Source organism: Neolamprologus multifasciatus, chromosome 18 (assembly GCF_963576455.1).
Source record: "Neolamprologus multifasciatus chromosome 18, fNeoMul1.2, whole genome shotgun sequence".
Lineage (NCBI taxonomy): Eukaryota > Metazoa > Chordata > Actinopteri > Cichliformes > Cichlidae > Neolamprologus > Neolamprologus multifasciatus.
The window spans coordinates 20655028-20678954 of NC_140456.1; the positions used below are offsets into that span (position 1 = coordinate 20655028).

The 23927-nt window shown below is 40.3% G+C and overlaps 1 protein-coding gene across 2 annotated transcripts in view; it reads left to right on the plus strand.

Annotated features, from left to right (window-relative positions):
- ephb1 (EPH receptor B1) overlaps positions 1–23927 on the plus strand; it is a 161067-nt gene that overhangs the window by 110859 nt on the left and 26281 nt on the right. The window contains exons 6-10 of one of the 2 annotated variants that reach the window (XM_085139261.1): positions 6206–6330; positions 14773–14935; positions 17296–17404; positions 18401–18465; positions 23604–23726. In XM_085139261.1, coding sequence (XP_084995387.1) covers positions 6206–6330; positions 14773–14935; positions 17296–17404; positions 18401–18465; positions 23604–23726 — 585 coding nt within the window. Of the gene's footprint in view, positions 1–6205; positions 6331–14772; positions 14936–17295; positions 17405–18400; positions 18466–23537; positions 23727–23927 lie in introns of both variants that reach the window. The other variant, XM_085139260.1, reaches the window with a different exon arrangement.

The following is a 23927-nucleotide window of genomic DNA, read 5'->3' on the forward strand; positions in this document are numbered from 1 at the left end:
AGAAAATAGCCTTTAACTAATAATTCAAAGGGAGCTTCACACTTTTTACACATTAACTTTACTTTGTTAGTCTGAGGCAGCATTTCTGACCTTGTGGAAACAGTTATGTAATCTCTACTATAGCTTTCGAGGGACTTTCCAAAGATGGATGATATGCACCTTTTTTGTGGAAATGTAAGATTTCAGATCTTTTTCCAAGAAGACTAAAAGTCGCGGTATCTCTGCAGTAGTTTTGACCATTCCTGTTTAACATTAGAGTTATACCAACTTCATGCTGGAGGAATCACTGCGAAACCACAGCCTCAGCTTTGTGGCACACATGCAAAGTGGTGCTTCACCTCATCTATATTCTACTGTTGATTAGTTGCAGAAAAAAAAAAATAAGCTTTTCATTCTTTCATCACTTTGTCTCGTGCTTCTGTCCCGGCCCATCTCTGTCCCTCCTTCTTTTCTCTCTCTCTTTCTGTCTAAGTCAGAAGCTTGGAGGCTTTGACTTTGATTAATGGTGAGCCGAGCTCTGCATTAAAAGCCAGGGGCTGCGAGTGAGGCCAGATAAAAGTGGAGCACAGGAGCAAGGGATGGGAAGGATGGAGGGGGGAGGGAGGAGTGCAGGACACAGTCACCAATCACTGTCACCATCATCATCCCATGGTGACAGTGGGGGACGCAGTTGGTGGGGACAGCGGTGCTTCATTGGGCTGAACCTCACCCTCATATAGGCACGACACATTGTCTGTGACAGGCTCTTCACACGTAGCCTGGTAGGACCCACATACATGTGCACATGATTTTTTTTTCCTGTTCTGCTTTTCTTCTCCGAGCACAGTCAGTATGTCCAGTGGGACACAGCTGTTTTAAAAAATAAAATCCCCTCTCCTCTTCAGAGAGGGTAGTGGAAATGTATATTATAAGGCTACATGTAAATATCACAATATTCCAGTTGAGCTGATGTTTGAGTTCACTGAGAGTCTGTGTTGTGCTTTTGGGAAACAACAACTGCATTAGTTATGCCAAACTAAATCGGTTAAAGGAGTAATAACAAGAACATCTCAGCTCTTGTACTGTATGAGTTCCTCTGGCACTAGTTAATGAACATAAAAGGCTCTGATTGGATGTTGTTCCTCCAAATTGGCCATCAGTGATGCACAACACCTGAATCGCTGGGAAAAAAAGAAAAAAGAATTTCATTGTTTTTCTGTATGAATTTGGTTGGGACAAGGACTCAGGGCTCCCCTCTTCTTCTTTTTTTTCTTCTTTTTTTTTGCTGCAGTAATTTCTGCGTGGAGTGCCCCTCCCTGGGGTCTGTCAGGAACAGTGTGTGCCTGTGGCCGGTAATTGATAATGCGGCCCAGGCAGCCCTAGCCCTGGTCAGTGGAGCGTGAACTAGCCTGAGAAGCAGAGAGGCTGAAGTGCACTGAGGTGAAGCTTAGCCCTTACACTCTCTGTCTAGGGTATAGGAGCAGGAAAGGCGGGGGCAGGAGGTGAGAGCCAAGAGAGGCAGACGGAACAAAATCCATTCACACTGACAGGATAAACAGAGCCTATTCATTTGTTCGACATTTACATTTTACGAAATTATGTGACATTCAAATCAAGAAATACTAACCCCAGTCGAAGCTGGAGAAGCTGTCGAATAACTTTGGTTTTCTTAGAAAACATGATTTACATGCAAACACATGTAAAAAGGTCAGAGGGTTTTTATTCCCTACTATAACTTGAATGCTTATGTAAGAGTGAAGTACATAGAGAAGCAAAAGAAATGGAATAATCACCAAGGACTGTGATAAAAAAGATGACTTAGTTGAGAGAGGGTGCCATTTGCTGCCTTTTGAACAGAGGAGTTATTCAGCAAGATGTGAGTGGAGACCAGGTGGAGTGATGACTAGGCCTCAGCGAGCAGGCCTAGAGCCAAGTGGCCGATAGGCGCACAATGTAGAGCATGGGCTTGTGTGGGGCTGTATTTATGCCTGAAAACATGGGGGTGGGGATTTCTTTCCAGGACTATATGAAACACCAAGGCTTTGAACTTACATGAGCAGTAGGCAGAATATATTTTATAATCAAAGTCGCTTGTGTCTTCACAAATTGGCTTGATGAGTAACTCTGGTTTAATTCATCCTTTAACTTTTAATTAGAGTCCATTATAGCAGCTTGAATTACTTTATGATGATGGAGTTAAATCTGGGGCTTATTTATGTATGTCATTACAGAAACTGATTTGTGCATTAAAGCTAAGCAGTCTAATTTTTTATTGAATAATTTGTGCTGCTTTTGTTTAAAAAGAAAAGTTTCCTCCTGGATCACAGATTGATGCATTTTACAGAAATAAGAAAACACATCCTGGTGCATCATTTATTAAGAGTCTGATGCTCAGCAGCTCCAAATTTGTGAAAGAGCAACTACATGTTTGGTCAAAATAAAGTTTTAAGTTGTGTCTTAAACTTTCTGATCTTTTGTGTTATTTCTGTGCAAATGAATGCAACTTTACAGCTTAAACAGATTTACTGTATCTACAATGTGATATATGGATGTGCAAAGTAAAATGCAGCATATGCTCACTGTTTCACTTTGCAGCACAGGCTTCAGTTACTGCAGCCTTGTGATTTGTGCCGTAGTCCTTGCGGCACTCTCTGCAGCACAAAGACAGCTAAATAAAGAGGGCTTGGCTTCTTATTGCTGCTTCGATGCCAAATCCAGCTGAAACAAAATGTGATTATTACATATATGTTATTATATCATAATTCTCCGCATGTTACAAATTGAAATATTAAACTTTGTGGCCTCAGTGTCCAAGCACAGCTCTGATTGATCGTGTCACAGGTAATAGCCTATCAGCAGCTCCATTGCCACATGACTGATCCGTCCCATTACAGCACAAGTAATCAAATCTTTACCGTTTTCTTTTAATCCTCCCCTAATTTCTGATTCAGACTTCTGTGTGGAGCCTTTATAGAGCCTATGACATAACTTACATTGTCGCAGACATGGTTGGCTACATTTATGCGTGTGTATGGTTCCACATTAATTACCGTGCTGGAAGCGTATAGAAAAAACACGAAATGTTGGGACATTTTTTCCCCCTCTGGGTATCCGGTCTTAATAGGAGGATTCAATGGCGCTACACTGGCCAATTACAATAGTTACAGGTCACATCGACCTGACGTGTATTTACATTTCTCGAGAGGTGCGTGTCAGGTTATGTGGAAGGTTAGTGTTAAAAAGGGTTTCTGCTTGCGACGTAGGTTTCCCGCAGAAGTCTAAATCAGACATATCTGGCATGAAAAGACATTGTGGTAGCCTTTGGCTTGATTCTTTGAGCTATTCTTTCCATCTGTTACCAGGCAGAAGCACAATGAGACTCTTCTGTCCTGTCTTTCTTGAAACCTGAAGTAGTATTTCATTTTGCTCTGGGCTCGTTTGGGTTTTTTTTCCACACAGAATTCCAGACCTTTGGAAAGTAAGCTCCAGCCAGAGGAAGGCAAAATGGGTCCCATGTGGACCAAAAGAAAGAAAACCCCCAAAGCTTACAGTCGATGTGACACTGTTTGTGATATTTAAAGTCTTAATGGGATTACATACATTAATACTACAAACGGGAGTAAGAAAAATCAAAAGTAGCTTAGATACTGTGGTCAGCAACAACACGACACAGATTCGCTAAATAACAGCAGTGACAAAAATAGTAAAAGAAGTAATACTAAGCAGTAAGACAGCCTGAGGGACACCGCATCAGCATGTGACACCTTTTTTATTTTAAACGGTAAAAATAGGATTCAATTTAATTTCAGTTCAATTCATTTTACTTCACACTTGTAGTCCATATAGATTAAAAACATGCTTGCAGCTGATCAGATCCCGCTCTGGTTCACACAGAGGTCTTATCTTGAATTAAAAAAAAGTCTTCTTAGACTTTCATCTAACTTAAATTCAAATATATGACACAGAGTTGTAAGAGCACGCAAACATAAGCGCAGGCACTTCGGCATGCACACACAGCGCAAGTTTTTATCAAGTTTTATTTATAATACAATCTCCGAGCAACATGTGAAGCATGAAGAGGAGCACAGATGATAGCGGTATGACAGTTGAAGAGGGCAAAAAAAATATGAGATGAGCAGGAAATTGCTTACTGTCGGGGTTAATTGACAGCCCGTGTGTGTGCGTTCAGGTGTACTTGGGCTGAAGGATGGAATATACGGTGGAGCTGGGTCAAAACAATCACGGTACCACAGTGATTTGATTTTAAAGGGTTTCATTACATGAAAAAGATGCAGTTCATATGCAAACAGGGGCATTGCTTGTATTGACTCCGTCTTGAATATACTGGCTGGGTGCAAAGCTTGCTTTTTTCCCCTTTCTGCTCTATAATTTGGTTCACTAGGACATCACTGATACTGATATCACTAATAATAGAGTATACTGTTGCAAGTGAAAACAACAACAAACAAAAAAACCAAAAACCATTACCAAGATGTCTGCATTTATTAATCATAATATGAAATGCACGAGTTTCATATTTATTTACACAGTTGAGCAGAAGATACAAATACTGTTATGCATGATAGGAAAGAAGCCAGTAAGGGTTTTACAGGCCTCACCTTTTCAAATGCAACAAGCAAGTGTACAAGAAATCAAACAAACACAATCTATTTGTATATAACTCAACTAAATGAAAAAGAGAAAACTCATAAATTGTCCCAAGACTTTTTCTTTAATAACACAAACACTGATTAAATGAATAATATAAAATGCAAAGTGATTTCTACTGGATCTATTTTCAGTATGTATTATGTTGGACGTAACAGCTGCTTATGCAGAAAATGCACAATTTCCCTCGAAGCTGATGGTTTTGTAATGACCAGATTTTGATCAGTCAATGTTTTTTACTCAAACCTCACTGAATGAAAACATCTGGCTTTAAATTCACTGCTGTGGGGTCACATACTTTACGACTCACTCATTTATAATAATGGTTCAATTTCCTGAATGAATAAGTGGCCAAGTATGATAATTTTGTCTCATCAGTTTAATGATTTTAAGCTTTAAGTGCTTTTTTCTTTAAAGGCAAAAGTAATAACTTGTATTTACAGTGTTATCACTGTAATACGCCCCTGCAGTCCTCACAATAACTTGTGATGCAAATTGTGAATTAATGTAAAAATATTTTTACAGAACATAAGATTGATCAGTATAAAAATGTGCAATATTTTCATTTTTTTTGATGACCCAAAGGTAGCAAAGACACTCAGTGTCTGTTTTATTTAGTTTTACTACCTATACTCTCACTGAATTTTCAGGAAATAAATTGTGTATGAAATTTAATAATGACAGAAATGAAAACAAGTTGATATTTAAGTTTTTAAGTCTAAGTTAACACAACTGTGTGAATGAGTAGTTGTGAAAGAAAAGGGAGAATTGATCCAGTGCATCCTGTAGAGGCTACACTCATGCTCCTGAATTCTCTGCCCATCAGCGGACAAAATCTAACACAATGGTAGCGGGACGCTTGCCAGGCTCGTGGTGATGGACCATTCTGGTAGCCAGAGTCCTGCTCGCTCGGCCCAAGTCCACGCCCACAAATCTCGGCCAAAATTGGCAGATCTGTTTTGGCTAAAGCCAGTTTATATTTGGTCCTGCGGTGCCAGAATATGGCAGAGAGCAGGCCTAATCGCTCTAACTCAGCTGCTTACCTGCTTACTAATGAGAGAGGCAGTTGCACTGTTTAAGCCGCTCGGATTCTGAGAAGCATACTAATGGTGAAATAGTTCAGTTTGTATTTGTGCAGCAGCGTGATGTTTTTTTTGCACATGTACAGAATTCAAAAGTGCACTATTTTTTAAAACATAGACCATCATGTTTGAAAGTATTTGGATTGAATTATTGAACTAAATGCACTAAAGCAAATCCCCTTAGAGAAAGCGCTCTGCATTTGAAGCCACATTTTCTAACTTCACCTCCAGGTTTCATGAAATTGAGCCTTGAGGACAGACAAACATGCACAGAACTGAGCAATTCAGCTGTTTAGTCAGACTTACAACCCAGAGTTGCTACCCTTGCTCACCAATCTGTTTAATTATCTTGAATTTGAGTGTTTTTGAATAACCACCTACAACCAACAAACACTTGTGGGCGAGAAAAATGTGTAATTAAAGCCAGTTATTATAGAAATGCACTAATTTTGTGTTACTCGTTCTGTCTCCTCCAGCTCCTTCAATAGTTCCTATCATGCACCAAATCAGCTCCACCATGAATAGCTTCACACTCTCATGGCCTCAACCAGAACAGCCAAATGGCATCATCCTCGACTACGAGCTGCGCTACTATGAAAAGGTAAGTGTGTGTGTGTGTGTGTTTCTGTAATGGCTGAAGTTCTTTTACTCGTGTCGCCTACTCTGCATATTCAACTGCATATAAATCCGCCCAAAAACCAAAGCTCTCCTTGATATCTCTGAGCTGAGTCCCCCTGGGTTGATAATATGTTCTTTCGCTGTGTTCACTCTGCCTCTCCCACTGTTCTTTGGTTTCGGCTGCTGATGAAGCGAATAGTTTGACCTCTGCTCCAGGCCCACTCTGCGTAGTGCAGCAACCTGTCCCACTGTGAAAATGCATTGCATCTGGAGGGAGTCACATCGACCCGTCTGCTCACACACAATACGTCTGCTTTATTAAGTCGCCAGTCCTACCCCATGGAGCCTATGCTGCACAAGTATTGACCTGTAGGCTTTTCCCAAGGCCTTGAACATAATGATACTGAGAGATTGGAGACTTTAGCTTTTTTGTTTGGGTCCTTGTTTGTCCTCCTCAAGCTGATCGATGGATATAGCAAAGTTGGTTGTGCAGTTTGTTTTTTCTCTCTCCAGTCCTTGTCATCCTAAGCTAAGATTTGGTGCACCTTCACTCATGTTCTGCTTTTCAAATAAAAGATAAAAAATCAATATAGTTTTATCAATGTTTTTTTTTTTAATTCTTTTTGTGTTGAGTTATTTACTTCGCACAAACTCATTTTGGCTAAGGCTTTGCGATCAATATTCACAATCCCACCTTAGAATAGTTTTGTCACATTTAGCATTTTCTATCAGAGAGAACAACAATCATGTTTTTAAATAGTGTTTGCAGTTGGAAACTCAGTTATCCAATATTAGCTGTGGCGCTTGCTGTTTTCCCCTCTGGCATTGCACAGGTCATGAAATTGAATCTGATTGCGATGGCCCTGAGAAACCTTATCTGCCAGACAGCTTAGTGTCGTGTAAATAACACTTATACAGCCCCCCTCCATTAGCTCATGAATATCAATGAAACCTAATCCTATTGATGTTTATGCAGTGCATCCTCACACAAATAGACGAGCACTGCGTAATCACAAATTAGTGAATTAACAAGGACAAGGTTGCTAATTGTACTGGGATAGCTCAGGTGACAGAGAGGTTGTACTCGACCCTGTCTGACTCAGTCTTAATGCACCTACATATACCCCTATGTTTTTGTGTCTATCTGGAAAAATACTTCCCCGTGTGACTCTGAGTGAGACACAGAAGGAGAGTCAGAGTGATTGCTTTGTGACACACTGGGCTGTGAAGATGAGATTTCCACTACGGTGGTCCTCTTCTGACAAGCTGTATTTTGGATCTGACGCGGCTTTTTATAGGTTCTGAACAGACACTTCTTCAGCCAGCCGTGGCTGTCCAAAGTGTCAGTGTAGATGTGTTTTTATGCCTGATTAAGCACCAACCAACCAAAAGTGCAGGTGGTTGAAGTTTTCGCCAAAAGAATCAAATGAAGCTAAATGGATTGAAGTGTAATTTCCCAGCCTGTTAAATTTCCCTATGCACATAAGTGCGTAATGCCATGTAGATTCTCTCTGTCACAAACCTTGGCGTGGCTTTCTCGTGTGTTTATCTTCCTTGCTTTCTTGCCCATTCTGCTGTAAAGTGATGACGTGGCCTTTTGAATATGAGAGTAGTCACACTGTTATGGTTATGGAGTTGATTTTCTCAGTGTGCCTGCCACAGTCAGCTAGTCCTTAGCACAGCAAAGCGTGAGCTGTCCTTCTGCAAACTCCATCTCCCCGGGAGCCACATATACTCACTGACAATGGCAAGTTCTCTAACAGCATGGCATTGTCACATTTTGTGTTGAGTAATACTTCAGGTTGTTCATAAAGGAATGATCTACTTCTCTCACAACCTTGTCATAGTACTTGTTCGATACAAGTTTAGTTCTTGTACGCAGGTTTGATTGTTTGTTGTTTTGTTTTTTCTGTGACAGTGCAATACAGAATGTCATATGCAACAGTGATTGGACTGGTTCTTGATCATTTTTAAAGGGGGATATACATGCAAGGAAAAGTACATGCTCTGTGATGCTGTCTGCTGAGCCACCAGGACACCCTCTGGGGCCATAAAAAACATTGGTTCATAAGGTTGTCTGCTAGAGCTACAGGACTCAGGCTTAAAGCATGTCTGCTTTAAGTCACTCGCTGGAACTGCTAAAAAAATGTAGTCATGCAGTCAGTGAAGCAGAATGTTTGCACAGATCTTTGGGTATTTCCTTCTTTATTTTTATTTTAAAATAACTGCTTTTGGGAAAGAAATGTCTCAATTGCACCCATGTCCCATATACAATACTGTGAAAAAGTTTCGAGCCACATTATTCTAAAATTAAAATGTTTTTGAGCTTTAGAAATAAGTGGCAGCTTTTTCACTCGTTTCCAGTACCGGTACTTGTACCTGACAATTTTCTGAGGAATGTTTTTGTTTGTTTGTTTAAGCTACTCGACACTGACCTGTGAATCATTCAAGCATAAAAAAGGCAACTAACTCAAGGGATGAACCCGTGTTGTGTTTACACATAACAGACAACTTAGCAAAGAACCAATTTTTAAATTACTAGCAGCGCTTCGCCAAAAACGTATAATTTGTTCCCGTTTCTTTAGTTGAATCTGCAAAAAGTGACAGTCTGACAGTGATTAAAATTTTTTGCATCAACAGGGTGATTCCCAGAGGTATTAACTGAAAATTTGGCATATCTTGGCATGGTGCGCAGTTTATCTTTAAATATTCTGAGGAAAATGAACAAGTGCAGGACAAAAGAAGACGTAGCAGGCCTAAAAACAATTTGCAGCAGCTGAACAGTATCTGAAAATCACATTCTTAAAAAGTAGGAGGAAAAATTCAGGTGAAAGATGCATCTGGTCCTTCAGTTTATCCTTCTAGTGTTTGCCGAGGTCTCATTAGAAATAGTCAGAGTGAGAGGGTGGCTGTCAAGAAGCCATTCTTAGTGAAACGGGGAAACAAGGCTGAGTTGTGCCAGATTACACAAGAACTGGACTGAAAAACAGTGGTAACAGGTTTCATGGAGTGATGAATCCAAAGAAACTGAGTAGAAAGCTTTGCTAAGAGAGTTCAGGCTGTGTTGAAGCAGAAAGGTGCTCAGAAACTCTTCTTTATGCCTTATGAACTGTTATTCCGTGTATGATTGCACATTTCATTTAATGATAAGCAACATCACTAAATGAACAACTTAATATTTATAATTTCTGAAAATTTACTGCTATATAAAATGTTAACAGTAATGATAATCGTAAAGCTGCAGAATAAGTCCAAATTTTCCATATATAGTAGAACTGCAGTTTAAGCTGTAGCTACATATATAAAGCTGTTGGAAATGACTGCATTTTGACAATTTCACTTGAAACCTCAAGAAAATGCTGGAGGCTGTTCTCTCAACAGGCTTCGCTCACTTCTTCAACCTACCTTCTCATTCCAGAGTAAGCGGTCTCGGGACTCTGTAAATTGGGAAGCAAGATTAAATGAATCGAAGATTTGTAGAGAAAAAGTAGAATCGCATGCTCTCGTTCTCTCCATTTTTCTCAGACCCCTTTTCCTCTGGTTGCCTGAAAATTTGGGGAGGGTGGAAATAACGCAGCGTAGCGGAGGTCAGGCCCTCCATTAAGGCTGGAGCGGAGCAGCCACCGGCTCTGGTTACTGATTGCTCTGCTGGTGTCAGAGAGAGGGTGTGTGTGTGTGTGTGTGTGTGCGCGCGTGTGCCGGGATCTGCGTGTGAGCGAGTGTCAGTGTTTGCGTGTGGCGGCAGCAGTCCAGGTGTATCCATTCTGGATGACAGCAGTACTGTCATGCTACGGTGTGACAAATTCGAGAGCAAATGCAAGTTTTATGGCATGTCACTATGATCTGCAACATACTGACCATTAAGACTTACAACTTTTTGGGGGGCAGTCTTACTGCAAATCTCACCTTACATATAATTAAAAGGTCCTCAGAAGAAGTAATTGGGAATGCATGTTATTCCTTTGTCTCAACTGCAACACTTTTATGGACACACACACTAAAAAAAAGTTTTCTTTTTCTTTTCTTCTTCTTTTTTTTCTCTCATTGGAACTTATGCAGCACTCCCTCAGTCCCACAGCAAGAGCGCACTCTCTTCTTTTCTCCCTCTTTGTTTGTCTCCCTACTCACTTACCGAAGCCTTCTTGTAGGTCTCCAGGTGAATGGAATGCATACAAAGAGAAAAAGAAAAGGTGCCTACAAAGAACAAGAAAAACTCAAAGAGCAAAAACAAATAGGTTTCCCTTGAAACTTACATTAGATAAATTGAATTTTCTTGCTTGTCCTTTACCATCCTCATTAGTGTTAAACATACAGCTTTGCAGAATCGCAACGAAAAACAAATGCGAGCCCCTTTTTGTGTGGGGATAGAATTTGCTCTTATACTGGTTTAACTTCTTTACTTCACAAAATTATCAAGAGACATTGGGGGTCTTTAATGTCGTATTTTTATCACGACTATTTTACAATTTAAAAATAATTACCATTTTCCTTTTAGATTAGAATTCATGAGGCGGTGGTAATTATTTGCATTTGGAAATAAAAACTATCTACTCTCTGAGATTTAAATTGTTGCCCCCTACTAAAGTGGTTTTTCCCAACCTTAGGCAATACATTTTAATTGGGAACATTAATAGAAGAGGGGTTTTTTTTTTTCAAATATCAAAATGTTGTCTTATATACTCCCCATCTTTCTCTTTATGTGCGCGTGTGAGTGCACCCATGTGTGTGAGCTTTTCAATAAGACACATGGTACTACCAAGTTTGTCTCTGTGCCAAGGAGCCATGCTGTCCATTTTTGGTGTTTTTTTGTTTTTGTTTTTGTTTTTTAAAAACAAACAAACTATGTACACATAGTTTGTTTGTTTTTGCAGACCAAGTGAAGTGAAGTCAAATCAGGCTTTTTTTTAAATAGTCTTACATGACTATCACCTATAACAGACCCACAAGAGGAATAGTTTTGATTCAGAAAGTCACACAAAAATACAAATTTCCAGAAGTGAAAGGATGGAGGAAAACTGGCACTAGAAGAGCAACTGGGTGTGTATTGGAATTTGAAAAAAAGAAAGAAGTGACAGTCTCTTAATACCAATACAATTATAATTGCTCTGGTAGTAATACAATAATTGTAATGAACATAATAGATTCTCCATAAGAACTTCAATTAAAACATCCAAATATATGGAGTGTCACTACTTTATGTTTGTCATGTAGGGGGTAGATTATAATTAATAGACATGTGCTCATGTATTAACAACAGTCCGAATTAACAACAAGAAACATCGAACAAAATGAATCGATTAAATCTGTGAACCATATTCATGAGAGAGAGTTGCCTCGCTAAGTGTGTTTCGGTGATTTTATTACATGTCATAGAGCCCAAACTTCCCATATTGCTTACTCTCTGTCACCCCTGGCAACGCTTTTGATTGGCTGCTCTGCCATCTGCCTTCCCACCTGCAACTTTGTCTTTATTCAGCAAGTATGGGTGTGGTCCTCCTAATCCTCATTTGACTGGCAGCAGGGGAGGACCTCTCATGCCTGGAAGTCCCTCCTGGCATGGGCTTTCATTGGTTATCTCCTAACCTGCTGGAGTGCCAAATGCCAGCTCGTTTTAAGTAGCAGGTGTGTGTGTGTGTGTGTGTGTGTGTGTGTGTGTGTGTGTGTGTGTGTGTCACATAATCCCCATTTGACAGGCAGCATGAAAGGGCCATTGCTAGCTGGGGCTCCCCCAAGGGATGCTTGCCCATTGGCGATTTGCCATCTGTCTGCTCACCTGTCCCCCATTCAAGCTCAGCAGATGGGGGTGTGATTCAGAGAAATTCACGATGACTGATAAGCAGGAATAGGCAAATCTTGACCCAAGTGGTCTGCGTGCACTGAACCATATCTTGGACCAGATGAATAGGTGACAAGGGTTTCAGTCTCTCGTGGGGCTTCTTGTGTTTCGCACCTCTTTCAAATGCACAAGCTGCTCCTCTGAAGTCAAGTTCCACAAGTATTTGTATGCAGCACACTGGTGAAATGACAGTTTGTGTGATCTGATGTACAAAAGGTCTGCGAAATGATTAAACTCTCTAAACCAGTTACATCCAGCATTCCGTTTATAAATATCTCTTTTCTCTCAGAGATAGAGCGAAAGCCTGTTGGTGTGATGCTCTCCCATCCCTGACCCAAACATTTGTCTTCATCAAGCTCAGAGTGTCCAATAAGAGTTAATGTGATTGCTCACATTATTATGTGGGGGGGCAGATTTCATAGCTGTGTTTACCTCGTCTGCTCAATGACAGAGCAACTGGAATGATTCAATTACACCAATAAGATTGGATAATGATTTTGATGTGGGTTCCTTCTGCCTCGAGTTTCTTATCGCTTCCTAACATCTCCCCCCTCCCTCTCTACCTTTATTTTTTTTTCTACTCCACAGTGTTGTCAATTTTTTTTCTCAAGTTTTCTCTGCATACTCGTACATGTTTTGGAAGTATTTATTTAGCATTAAACGTGAGTTTAGTCATTACACTTAAGAAAAAGTTGCCTATATTTACACTGCACTACTAACTCAAGGGAAATTGGCCCGTTTGCATTGAGCTGCCCTTTTCCTTCTCTACCTCTGTCAGCATCTAGCTATCAGCAGCTTGCAGTGGTGGGGGTTGTGTAGGTGCAGTCTTATTTTCTGGCTGTCATATTCACTCTGGGTTATGGGAAGGTGACAGGCCATAGTCATTACTGATCCACAATAGCAGATACCTAAAGCAAGTCCCAGACTACACTGCAGCAGACTGCAGACTGCCTCTGTAAGAGTGAAAATATAGTAATGTGCAAAAATCTTCAGCCACCCCTCATTTCTATATATTTTGCTCCCACTGACCAAAGTGCTACAAAATAAAAGTACGCAGAATAAATAAATAAATAAACATTTAAACAGAATTAATAAACAGAATTGATACTACAACACAAAATAAAAGCATCAGTAGAATACAAGATAGGATTAAACATGAGTGAAACAAAAGGATAAAAAAATAATAATATACAAACTGCGTTAAACGCCAAGCCGAAGACGTGGATCTTAAGAACAAATTTTAAAGATTAGCAGTGAAGAGGCCTGTCTAATAAGAAACAGCAATGAATTCCACAATTTGGGAGCTGCTATGGCGAAAGCCCTGTCCCCTCTGAGCCTGGGGGGACAGGCGGGGAAGGGCAGTGCAAGTGCAGCAGCTCAGAGAGGTAGGGCGGAGCAAGGCCATTTAGTCACCTAAAAACAAATAAAATAATTTTAAAATGAACAGGCAGCCCGTGCAGGGAGGATAAAACAGGGGTAATATGCTCTCTTTTCCGTGGTCCAGTTAAAAGTCAGGCTGCAGCATTTTGCACCAGCTGAATACGACACCAACATATAAAGAATTACACTAATCCAACCGAGTTGTGATGAAAGCATGGATTCATCTTTCAAAGCGACCTTTCTGCAGAATGTTTTTTATTTTTGCCAGTTGTCTCAGCTGACAAAAGCTGGATTTCACCACTGGATTTCTATCCTAAAAGGATATTTCAATTCAAAAATCAATACAAAAAATAGAGGGGAAACACCTTATATTGAATGTTGCATGGGACGTGCAAGAATTTTTAAGCCATTCCTTTTCATAAACAAGTAAAATACTTACTGGAATTTCAGAGGAATTGGACTGAAAAAATAAAAAAATAAAAATAAATCAACAAAAGCAAACCCACTTCAAAGAACAAAACTGAGGATCAAATGTTCAAACTTCTTGCAGTAATTAAATTACCTCATAAAGCCCATCACAAGCGACAAACCACGCAGTGGCGTTTTTAATGTTCTGACGTAGCAATTTCTCTTTGTAAACCGCAAGAAACGATTGCCTTTAATTACAATATTGTGCATGCGTGTAACTGTATAAATGCTTTTATATTTTACACAGTGTGTTTTAGACTGCGTACGCGCTCTGTCGTGGTTTGAAATTTTATTTGAAGTTCAAACTGGTTGAAGCCTTTTTAAAAAATGGAGTACAAACATATTACCACTGCATTCACACCGAAGCCTTAAGGAGAGCTTTTGCCTCGTCGCTCCTGTCTGTTGTTTATCTACTCTTCTCTACTATCGACTTCTATTCTTTCTCTGTCACTGATGTTTATCAGAAGCACAGTGCATTTCCTGTAACATGCGACTTAAAATTTCTTTTAAATTCGGGACCATTTCTCCTTACTATTACCAGAATACGTGATTCCATCATAAACTTGGTTGTTGTATCAGTGACTTATGCTACCAGCAAATTTAGCTTAACTTAGCAAAGCTTAACTCAAACTTACCAACACTGGACTTTTCTGAATTCTGAATGGTGTGATTTAATCCTTTCATCTTCTGACATCTTCTCATTATCTCTAACCTGCTGCCTGTGATCGTTGCTCTTTTCAGGACCATGCAGAGATTAACTCCACTATCCTGCGGAGCCAAACTAACACAGCGCGTGTGGAGGCCCTCAGGCCGGGTACAGTCTATGTGGTACAGGTGCGCGCGCGGACTGTGGCTGGCTTTGGCAAATACAGCAGCAAGATGTGCTTCCAAACCCTCACAGATGGTAAGGATTGCAGAGCCAGGAGAAACAGCTCTCCTTCCCTCTCGCTCTATCCTTCTCTGTCTCGTTTGTTTCGTTTCATGCACAATAGCTCTTTTTTCTTTTTCAGACCTTCTTGTGTCTTTGTATTTGTTGTTGCATTATTATTAGTAAGTGAGATAGAGGAGAGGCATAATGTTTGATTGCGCTTCCTATTTCTACAGCTAAATTAATTTCCCTCACAGTCAGGTTTGAGAGTGTGTGGGTGCTTCGGATACGTTGAACACCGAGTGTCTTTTGTTTGTGCAACTAACTGTGCTTGATCCAAAATGCTTAGCTAATTGGTTTTTCACCCAGCCCTTCTGTTGCTGGAGAGTTGTCCCAGAATGCGTAGCTGTGATTAGTAGTTGATGAGAGAAATTTTCTGCCATGCATGGCGGGGGGTTGTTGGAGAGAGAAAGGGCTGAAGATGGGCGGTAACACCTGGTGAACTGGCAAGGCTGGGGTTCATTTGTGTATGTGCAGGAAGGCGTGCTTGCAAAGAGTTGATAGCTCAGTCAACATGTATTCTGCTGGGTTTTCATAAGCGCAAAGCAACAAAAATAGCAACAAAAAGAAAGATATGAACTTACAGTAGCCTCTCCTACGTTTTTATGTTCTGCATAAGATTTCCACTCTTTGTACCGTACTTGATGGCTAGCCTACAATGCTTATTTGGCCATAATTCAAAATACATTAAAGACAGGAGTGACATTTCCAGACTCGCTGTTAAACAGCAAAGATTACAATGAATGAGATGGTGATGATCTTGAGGGAGGGGAAGATGGGAAGGTTGATGATGGTAATTAAGCCAATCATTGTGGCTATTTACCTGTGTGCAGAGCAGATGTGGCACAGTCACTGCCCCATTTACTCTCCCCAATAGTTCCGCATCAGCTTTCCTTGCGTATGAAACCATAACTACTAGTGAATGTGAGCACATACATGCGCATACTTGATGCTCGCTCACACCAGCAAAGCTTACGGTTCATCTGTTGGCTGGCTGCCACAGCACGGCATTCGTCGAAGCAAGCAGCAACACGCCAGAGGACTGCCGGCAACAACACCCACATCTCTGCCGCCTCCGCCTCTACCAGCCCCCCCTCATCAAACCTGCTTCATTGCCCCATGAAGACAATAGAGGCACTCCACGTCATTTTTCGCAAAAAATGTAATCTCCTGTCTCTTCCCGTCAGCACGTTTTCATTCACCTCCACGAGGCGTCATTTTGCCACCAGTGGACGCGCAGACACACAATCAAACAAATCAAAAGCGACGGCGCAAAGTAAGGTGTGACGGAAAACGAGGTGATTGGAGTATTGGTTATGTGATTGATGCCACAATTCTCTAATTGGCTGAGGCCTCGAGAGTTAACTGATTGTAATGGGAGCGTATTTGCTGTTAGAAGAGGTGTCTCTGTGATTTTTGGCTGTCAAGAAAAGTCAACATTCTCGTATTGGTGCGTGGGTGGCAGGTGGGGGAAACTCTCACATCTAATATACACTGAAAGAGAACAGGAAGACTACCCTAAAAGTTTGAGTAGCTGGAACAGCATTCTTACTCTTTCCTTGATTCCTTCCTTTGATAAATGTGTGAGTTGAAAGAGTGAGCAATTCCTGTCACATCCAGTTTCCACATATACTGCAGCTTTCACACTGCTTCGAAGATGCATTCGTTCTCACTTTATCACTTTAATCCAATGGGCCCATTCTACACGGGGGATTGGATTTAGAAGCTGCTGATTTGCCTGCAGCATGGTAAATCGTGCATTGCTTTAACTACAGTGTCTGCTGATGCCAAAGTCACGGAAAGACATGCTCGCAAATAGATAACTAAAAGATTCTGCTGTGTGGTATTTTTAAGCAGCCATTTATTCTGTCCCCTGAACTACTACAGTCAAACCCCGGCTAACGGAAAAACATGTTTGGGCTATATGTGTGTGATTGGCAGTGGATGACTTCCTTTCAACACCATAGAAACAACATTCCTAGGTGCATTTTCTTGTCCGCACCTTTCAGACAGCTATAGCAACAGAGAAGGCGAGCTGCCCTCCTCGCTCTTTCTCACAACCAGCTTTATGATTTTTCTCTCTTCTAATTTATCAAACACCACCTGTCTGTCAGTCTTTCAAATGCTCACAGGATTCCAGTCAGCACATCTCAGCAGAGAGATCTCTGTGTTTCCTTTATCCACCAGTAAACTCAGTCTAACCATTCTGCTCTGCCTTTTCTTCTCCTGCCAAAACACAAGCATAAGTACACAGCACCGCATAAACACAGACATGCTTCTCATGCCTTGCCTAAGCCTTTCTCACTGCTTGTCTGTCATGTCTTTGTGCAACCCAGATGACTTCAAGTCTGAGCTGAGGGAACAGCTTCCTCTGATTGCGGGGTCAGCAGCAGCAGGAGTGGTCTTTATTGTTTCCCTTATTGCTATCTCCATTGTTTGCAGCAGGTAACCAGATTTTCCTTTATCTTGTCTCTTGTAATACACTAAGAAGATGTTGAAAAATGTGTCACGTCGTTCAAACTGTAGATTCTTTTCAAGTTCCCAGTTTGTTTTGAAGGAAGTTGGAACTGCAAAAAATATACACATAGGGCATAAAGCTTTCGGTATGCCACGTTGGTTCTCATTGTCGCTAATAATACATACTAAAAAATCCAATAGGTGACAACATTGCAGGTAAAATTCCACCAGACTCTCAGCATATATGGTTTGTGTCATTTGCTCTTATTAATTATGTAAAAATAAAATTCAGTGGTGCGTAAGATTCCTAAAATTACTGACATTTATTGTAATCTTCTGTAAAAACATTTATGAAACATAACTGGTGCCGATTATGCTTTGGAACTTATCGTGTAACGTGCCCTACATGTAGTCACATACCATTTATTAGTGCAACAAGACTATCACTTGATTCAGTGAAAGGCATACTGAATAGTAAAGGCACGCACAAATTTGATGGAACGGGAAAGCAAAATTGTCATTTGAAATGGAATACTCAATTCCTTAGAGAACTTAACATCTCCTACTTTGCCCCGTTAAGCCAATTTCATTTTGCAGCGGTTTGTCACATTGTCACATTCACATCTTGCTCCATTTTAGATATATGAAAGTCAAATTTTCTGCAGGGCTGTGTGCAAGTTTGAGCAAGTAAAGTGTTCATCAAATGGGCCAGGCTCTTTTGATGCTGAGGCAGAGGAGACAGATGAAAAGGAGTGAGATCCTATCAAGGTCTAATTAAAAATCAGCTCATTTTCATAAACTTCATTTGCCATTTCTAACCCTTTGCAGCTGATTCAATTTCAGCCACGTCATTTTCAGCCGGTACACAAAAACACCAAAAGTAATAAGATCATGTTTACCTCTTTCATCTTGGCACCCCTCCCCCTCGCTCTCTGTCTCACGCTCTCTGTCTTTCCTTTCCCAACACTCATTGCACCGTTATAGGAAAAGAGCATATTCCAAGGAGGCGGTGTACAGTGACAAGCTGCAACATTACACAACAGGAAGAGGTGAGTCTGCTCTATTACTAACAGCTGCTCTAAGTTACTGGTTAGTTACTATCTATCTATCTATCTATCTATCTATCTATCTATCTATCTATCTATCTATCTATCTATCTATCTATCTATCTATCTATCTATCTATCTATCTATCTATCTATCTATCTATCTATCTATCTATCTATCTATCTATCTATCTATCTATCTATCTATTTTCCTTTTCCTCTACTGTTGGACTATAATTAATAATGTAAGGCATTTAAAATGAATAATAATGCATTAAAGATATGGAAAATTTATGTAGCAAGTGTCTGTGGTTCTACTTTTCACCGTGACATTGACTGACATCTCTTAGGGCTGCACGATAGCCATGACTGAGTTGTGTTTTAAGCACTCCCTGGGCATTGACTGATCAGGGGAAGTAGCCTGCAGGGACACACGTATAACCTCTGACAAACACTCAGTCACACATGCACAAAAGAAATGTGTGTAAATTGGTGCGTCAAAGAAAGCCTTATGTACTGCCAACCTAGCAGTCTGAGAAAGGGTTTACTCAAGGGGATTGAATTTTGTTGAGCCTGACACAGCAAATGGCTTCAACACAGTTACTTTGTGTCAAAGCTACCAGAATGGTAGCTTGGGGCTTATTAAAACTGCTCTGGACAGAGGAGTCAGTTTTGCCACAGTCAGGGATGCACTGTAATTAACATAAGTCATGAAAATAAAAGATAACAGTTGTTTGCGGCCTTAATTATCAAACGAAGGATCTAAGGTGGATACAAAATCAAATGCTAATAAAGAAACCTTCACAATGCCAACGCACACGAGGTTTTTCCCCACCCTGTGATGCATTGTTGTTTTTTGCTTTTCTGTCAAGATTTGACTGGCAGTTTTGTAATTGCAGTATTCAGTGCTGCAATAAAATAGACCAACTCAAACAATTGCTTTGGGTGATCCTCCAAAAAAATGTGCCTGCCAGCTTTCACCCAGCTGTCAGCTCCTCCAGATGTTGCCACGCGTGTCTCATAATATCGCCTCATTTGCAGCCCACCTCAAGACAGACGTTGCTAATACTGTAAATTCAGTGGTGCAGCCTGATGGTCATGCTTATGCAAGAAATCAGACCTTTAACATTACACCAACTCCTGCTTGTGATGTTCATGTGAACACAAGTCAAATGCTGTGGCTTAAAGCGATCACCCCCATCAGATTCAGTGGTTTTTGTCATGTACAGTATCATCACTGTGTACACTGTTTAAGTTTAATTAAGTGGATTAATTCAAGGATTAAAACTATTTTGCAGTTTTCTCTTTAAAAGCAATCAAAAGATCATTCCTGATTAAGTTGCTAAAATATTTATTAACCCGTCTTTTTGGGCAGTTTGAAAGGTTGGATTGCATCTGTGAACTGCTATCATCAGGCCTCTCCACAAAGTTCTATTTTGTCTAAGTATGACCTTTGGCTGGGCTACTCATGGTTTGCATTTTTTATTCTAACTTGACTCATACTTATTCTTCCTTTCTTCCATTCAGACCAGTGTTCCTATTACAGTTCCTAAGAAACCACCACACAGCACCGTGTTGTTATCTCCATAGCCATAGAGATGTTATTAGACAGGAAATCATGCCATAGTGCTTGGAGTTCTACCCACTGAGTTCAATTTCTGTCTCATCAGATGAGATAAACTTATTCCTGATGCTGCTGGATGCATTTAACTGATGTTCAATAATCTCAAAGCAGCTGTCATATGGCTTAGACTCAGACTGGCTTCTTTTCAGCCCCCAAGACCTAAAGACATGATCTCAGTGCTTCTACTGAGATGATGATCCTACAGCAGGTTTCCCAGGTTTCTTATCTGCAGCAGACCTCCAAGCCTCTGCTTGATTGATCAGTGGGTTGTTTCTGAATAAGGCCCTTCTCCCTCTGTCTCAGTTTGGTCAGACATTTCTAAGAATAGTCTTGCTGGTTCCAGAATTATTCAATTTCATGATTATTAAGGCCACTGTGTTCCTTGGAGCACTCAGATTTAAAAATGGGTTTATATTTGCCTCCACATATGTCTAGCCACAGTTTTATTACAGGGGCCTACTGTGTTCCTGTGACTCCATGGTTCAGCTTCTGTCCTGACATTAAGTGTGATCCTAGGACTTCATGTACTCCTTTTGCACATATTCCTAAAAACATGTCTTCACAGCATTATTGGGAGTTACCAAGCTTAGAATAAACATTAGAATTCTATACTTTTATCTCCTAATTAAATCTATAACAGTATATAAAAAGTGAAGGAAACATAGAAGTTCATTACTGCACTGCTCTGCACTCAGGTCCATGCAGTAAGCATTTGCAGATTCTCTCAGGGAAACATTTCCTTTTAGCCTTTAACTCACACCGACAACCCATCTAAACGAGTTAACAGACATTTCTAAGTATTAAATGTCTGTGTTGTGCCCTCATGTTTCCACATGACTACCAATAAATTTTAAATTACAAATGTTCAGACCGTACTTGTTGCCCCGTAGCTGCAGATGTTATTTGCGCTTCAACATCTGGTGCTCACACCCGATGAGAATGGAAACTCGCTGAAAAGAACTAGTTAATTATGGGTGGATATAAAATATGCTTATACTCCTTTTTTTTCTTGCATATTTCCTTTATATGTGCAAGTTCACTCTTCATCCTAAATATGTTAAAATATTATAATTAACAGGTTGAACCTTTCATCACTTTTCAAACTTTTCAAGGAAAACCAAAAGAGTTGCAATAGGCCTGAAAAAATCCCCACAAACATTTCACTTTCTTTTTTTACTGACTCCATACAAAATGTAGATCCCTTATGTGCATACTAATAAGCCACAATAAATAATAAGTGTGTGTTTGACAAATACTTTTCTGACATCAAACAATGGATAATTAGTTAATATTCAGGACGGAAATGCAGCTCATTATATTTAGAGCCACGGAATAGATTAGTGTGCATCTTAGACCTACATAAACCACTCTAGGGATATATTGCTCTGCACATAAATCACATAAAGTATTTAAATGCTATATAGTGAAATCACAAATATTGTCAGGCAAAGGGAATTAGAAGAAATTATGTTTCCTTGGTGACAGGCTAATGTATGAAACATTCCCTTTTAACTTAAAAAGATGAGCATTTATGGAGCTACTATTTCATTCGCAGACATTTTTGTTTGTCTTTGGGCAATATATAAAGTGTTTGTAGTAAAACCAGTAATCTGATTGTAGCCATTGCCAGTAATAGATTAATGTAAGCATTACGGCTCTGCAGTTGATTTGTGGATACATTAGGACCATTACGTAAACGACCGGGGCAGACTAATAGCAGGCTAAATTTCGGACATTGGTGAAAATAACATGGTTAAGTGCATTGCAGTACACTGTAACTTATTATGCCTGCCAGCTAATAGAAATGAATAGAATCAACTTTATTGTCCACCAGAGTGGAAATTTGTCTGAGTACACTTAACCGTTTGGACAATTATGTCATAAACTTTGTTCTAATTTATTATATTAATCTAAGCTTTATATCTGTTGTGGTACGCACGTGTCCGTGAGCCACTGTGGCAGCCTTGGATTCTTTCCCGACAGAGTTGTTGTTTTATATGTTGGTCCAAAATAGAAATGACTTCTGGATACATTTGCTTCGTACTCTCAGATGGAGAGCCTATGAAATATTAAAGTAAGAATCTATTTTTTATCCAGTGGCCATAAAAAGACAAGTCCAGTTAACCAGGGCTGTGCCACAGGGAGGACGATAAACTGTTTGCATTTTAAATTATACATAAAAATGGGCTATGGACTGTGAATTAGATAGTAATGGCTGTACATTTATTTTGGAGGTATGTGCACAAGAGCTTGAGATTTTGAGTGTGAGCGTGCTGCCATAAGCTTGCTGTTGCATGCGCCCCACTGAGATTTTGAGTCCTACCCAGTGGTGCCGCTAAGTGAGCAGCTTGGCGACATTTGTAAATCGAATGACTTTATGGAATGCAAAGCTGTAAACCCTCTGATGGATTAACTTGAATCCAGTCTGTATGGAATCTCTAATGAGCAATTACACTCACACAGACAGGGTTCAAAGCAATTAGTGTGGTAACTAGAATCAGCTTCTAGTCAAGAGCAAGGTGAGGCACCTTGATCCCAGGACTAGACCCTATTCTCTTTTTGTCTCCTGAGACTTCTCCCTCCTTCTCTGTGGCTTATGCAAAGGGCTAGGCACAAATTGACTTGATGGAGATGGGTTTATTCCAATCATGGCTGCAAAGATTTTGCCTAAACAGCTCTGAGAAAGAAGGCTGCCCTTGGGTGTAGCTGCAAAAATGATGATTTGAAGTCTACTTGCTCCCTGTCCATCTTGTGGCAGCATATTGAATTTGTTTAGAAGTGTTTTACTTAGCCTGTTGGCACAGAAAAGCTGTACTTCTTTTTTTGCAAACATCGCCAGTCTGTGAACTGGTCTCACCTACTGTAGAGTGGCATAAAGAGCTAGTTGATAGCGTAGCGGCTTTATCTCTTTATGAGCTCCTATAGGGAAAGATTGCAGGAAAATTGGTTCTACCACTATCAAAGAGCAGATACTGCTAGGGTAAGGGATAAAGGGGTGAAAAAAAGTCTACATTTACTCTTTCTATATTCCCTCATCTGTTCCTTTATCCCTTAATCTCCCTCCCTCTCTTTGTCTCTCTGTCTCGTTCTCTCTCTCGCTAGCTCTTTTTCTCTCATAAGCACTGAATCACCACCATTTTGTTGTCTGCCTCTACATGTTTTGGATCCAGTTCCTTTAATTCTCCACCTACACTCTTTGATGTGTTCAGTACACGTTCATTTTAATTTACACATTGCAGTGCTTTGGCCCGTCTCTAAGCATGGATAATAGAGCAAATGAAGGTATCATCATTTGCAGCGATCAAAGGTTTATAGTGATTATAAGTAATGCTGTGACTCTGTGATTTAAGCTAACACTTGGGGGTTATTTGAATTCACCAACCATTAGCTCAAGACCCCAAAAGAATAGTTTCATCTTCTGGAAAGCTCACTGAGCACTTTGGTTGTTCTAGAACTCTCATTGCGAGCCGACATGTCTAACTGCCCCTCCCCACTGGGCTGCCCGACCCACTTCTCAGGCTCTCCGGGGATGAAGATCTACATTGACCCCTTCACCTACGAGGACCCAAACGAAGCTGTACGAGAATTTGCCAAGGAGATAGATGTTTCTACTGTCAAAATAGAGGAGGTCATTGGTGCAGGTACGGCAAATCTTCGTGCGTGCATGCATGCTTTTGTATTCTGTGTGTGTGTGTCAGATAAATGTGGATTGTTGAGTTGTTGTATGTCATATAAAAACCTGAATCTGTTCAAGGTCATGAAGAACAACCTTTCTGGGAGCCACTTCAGATGGGAACATGTCAAGGGCCTATGTCAAGTGTACTAGCAGTATATAGGCCACC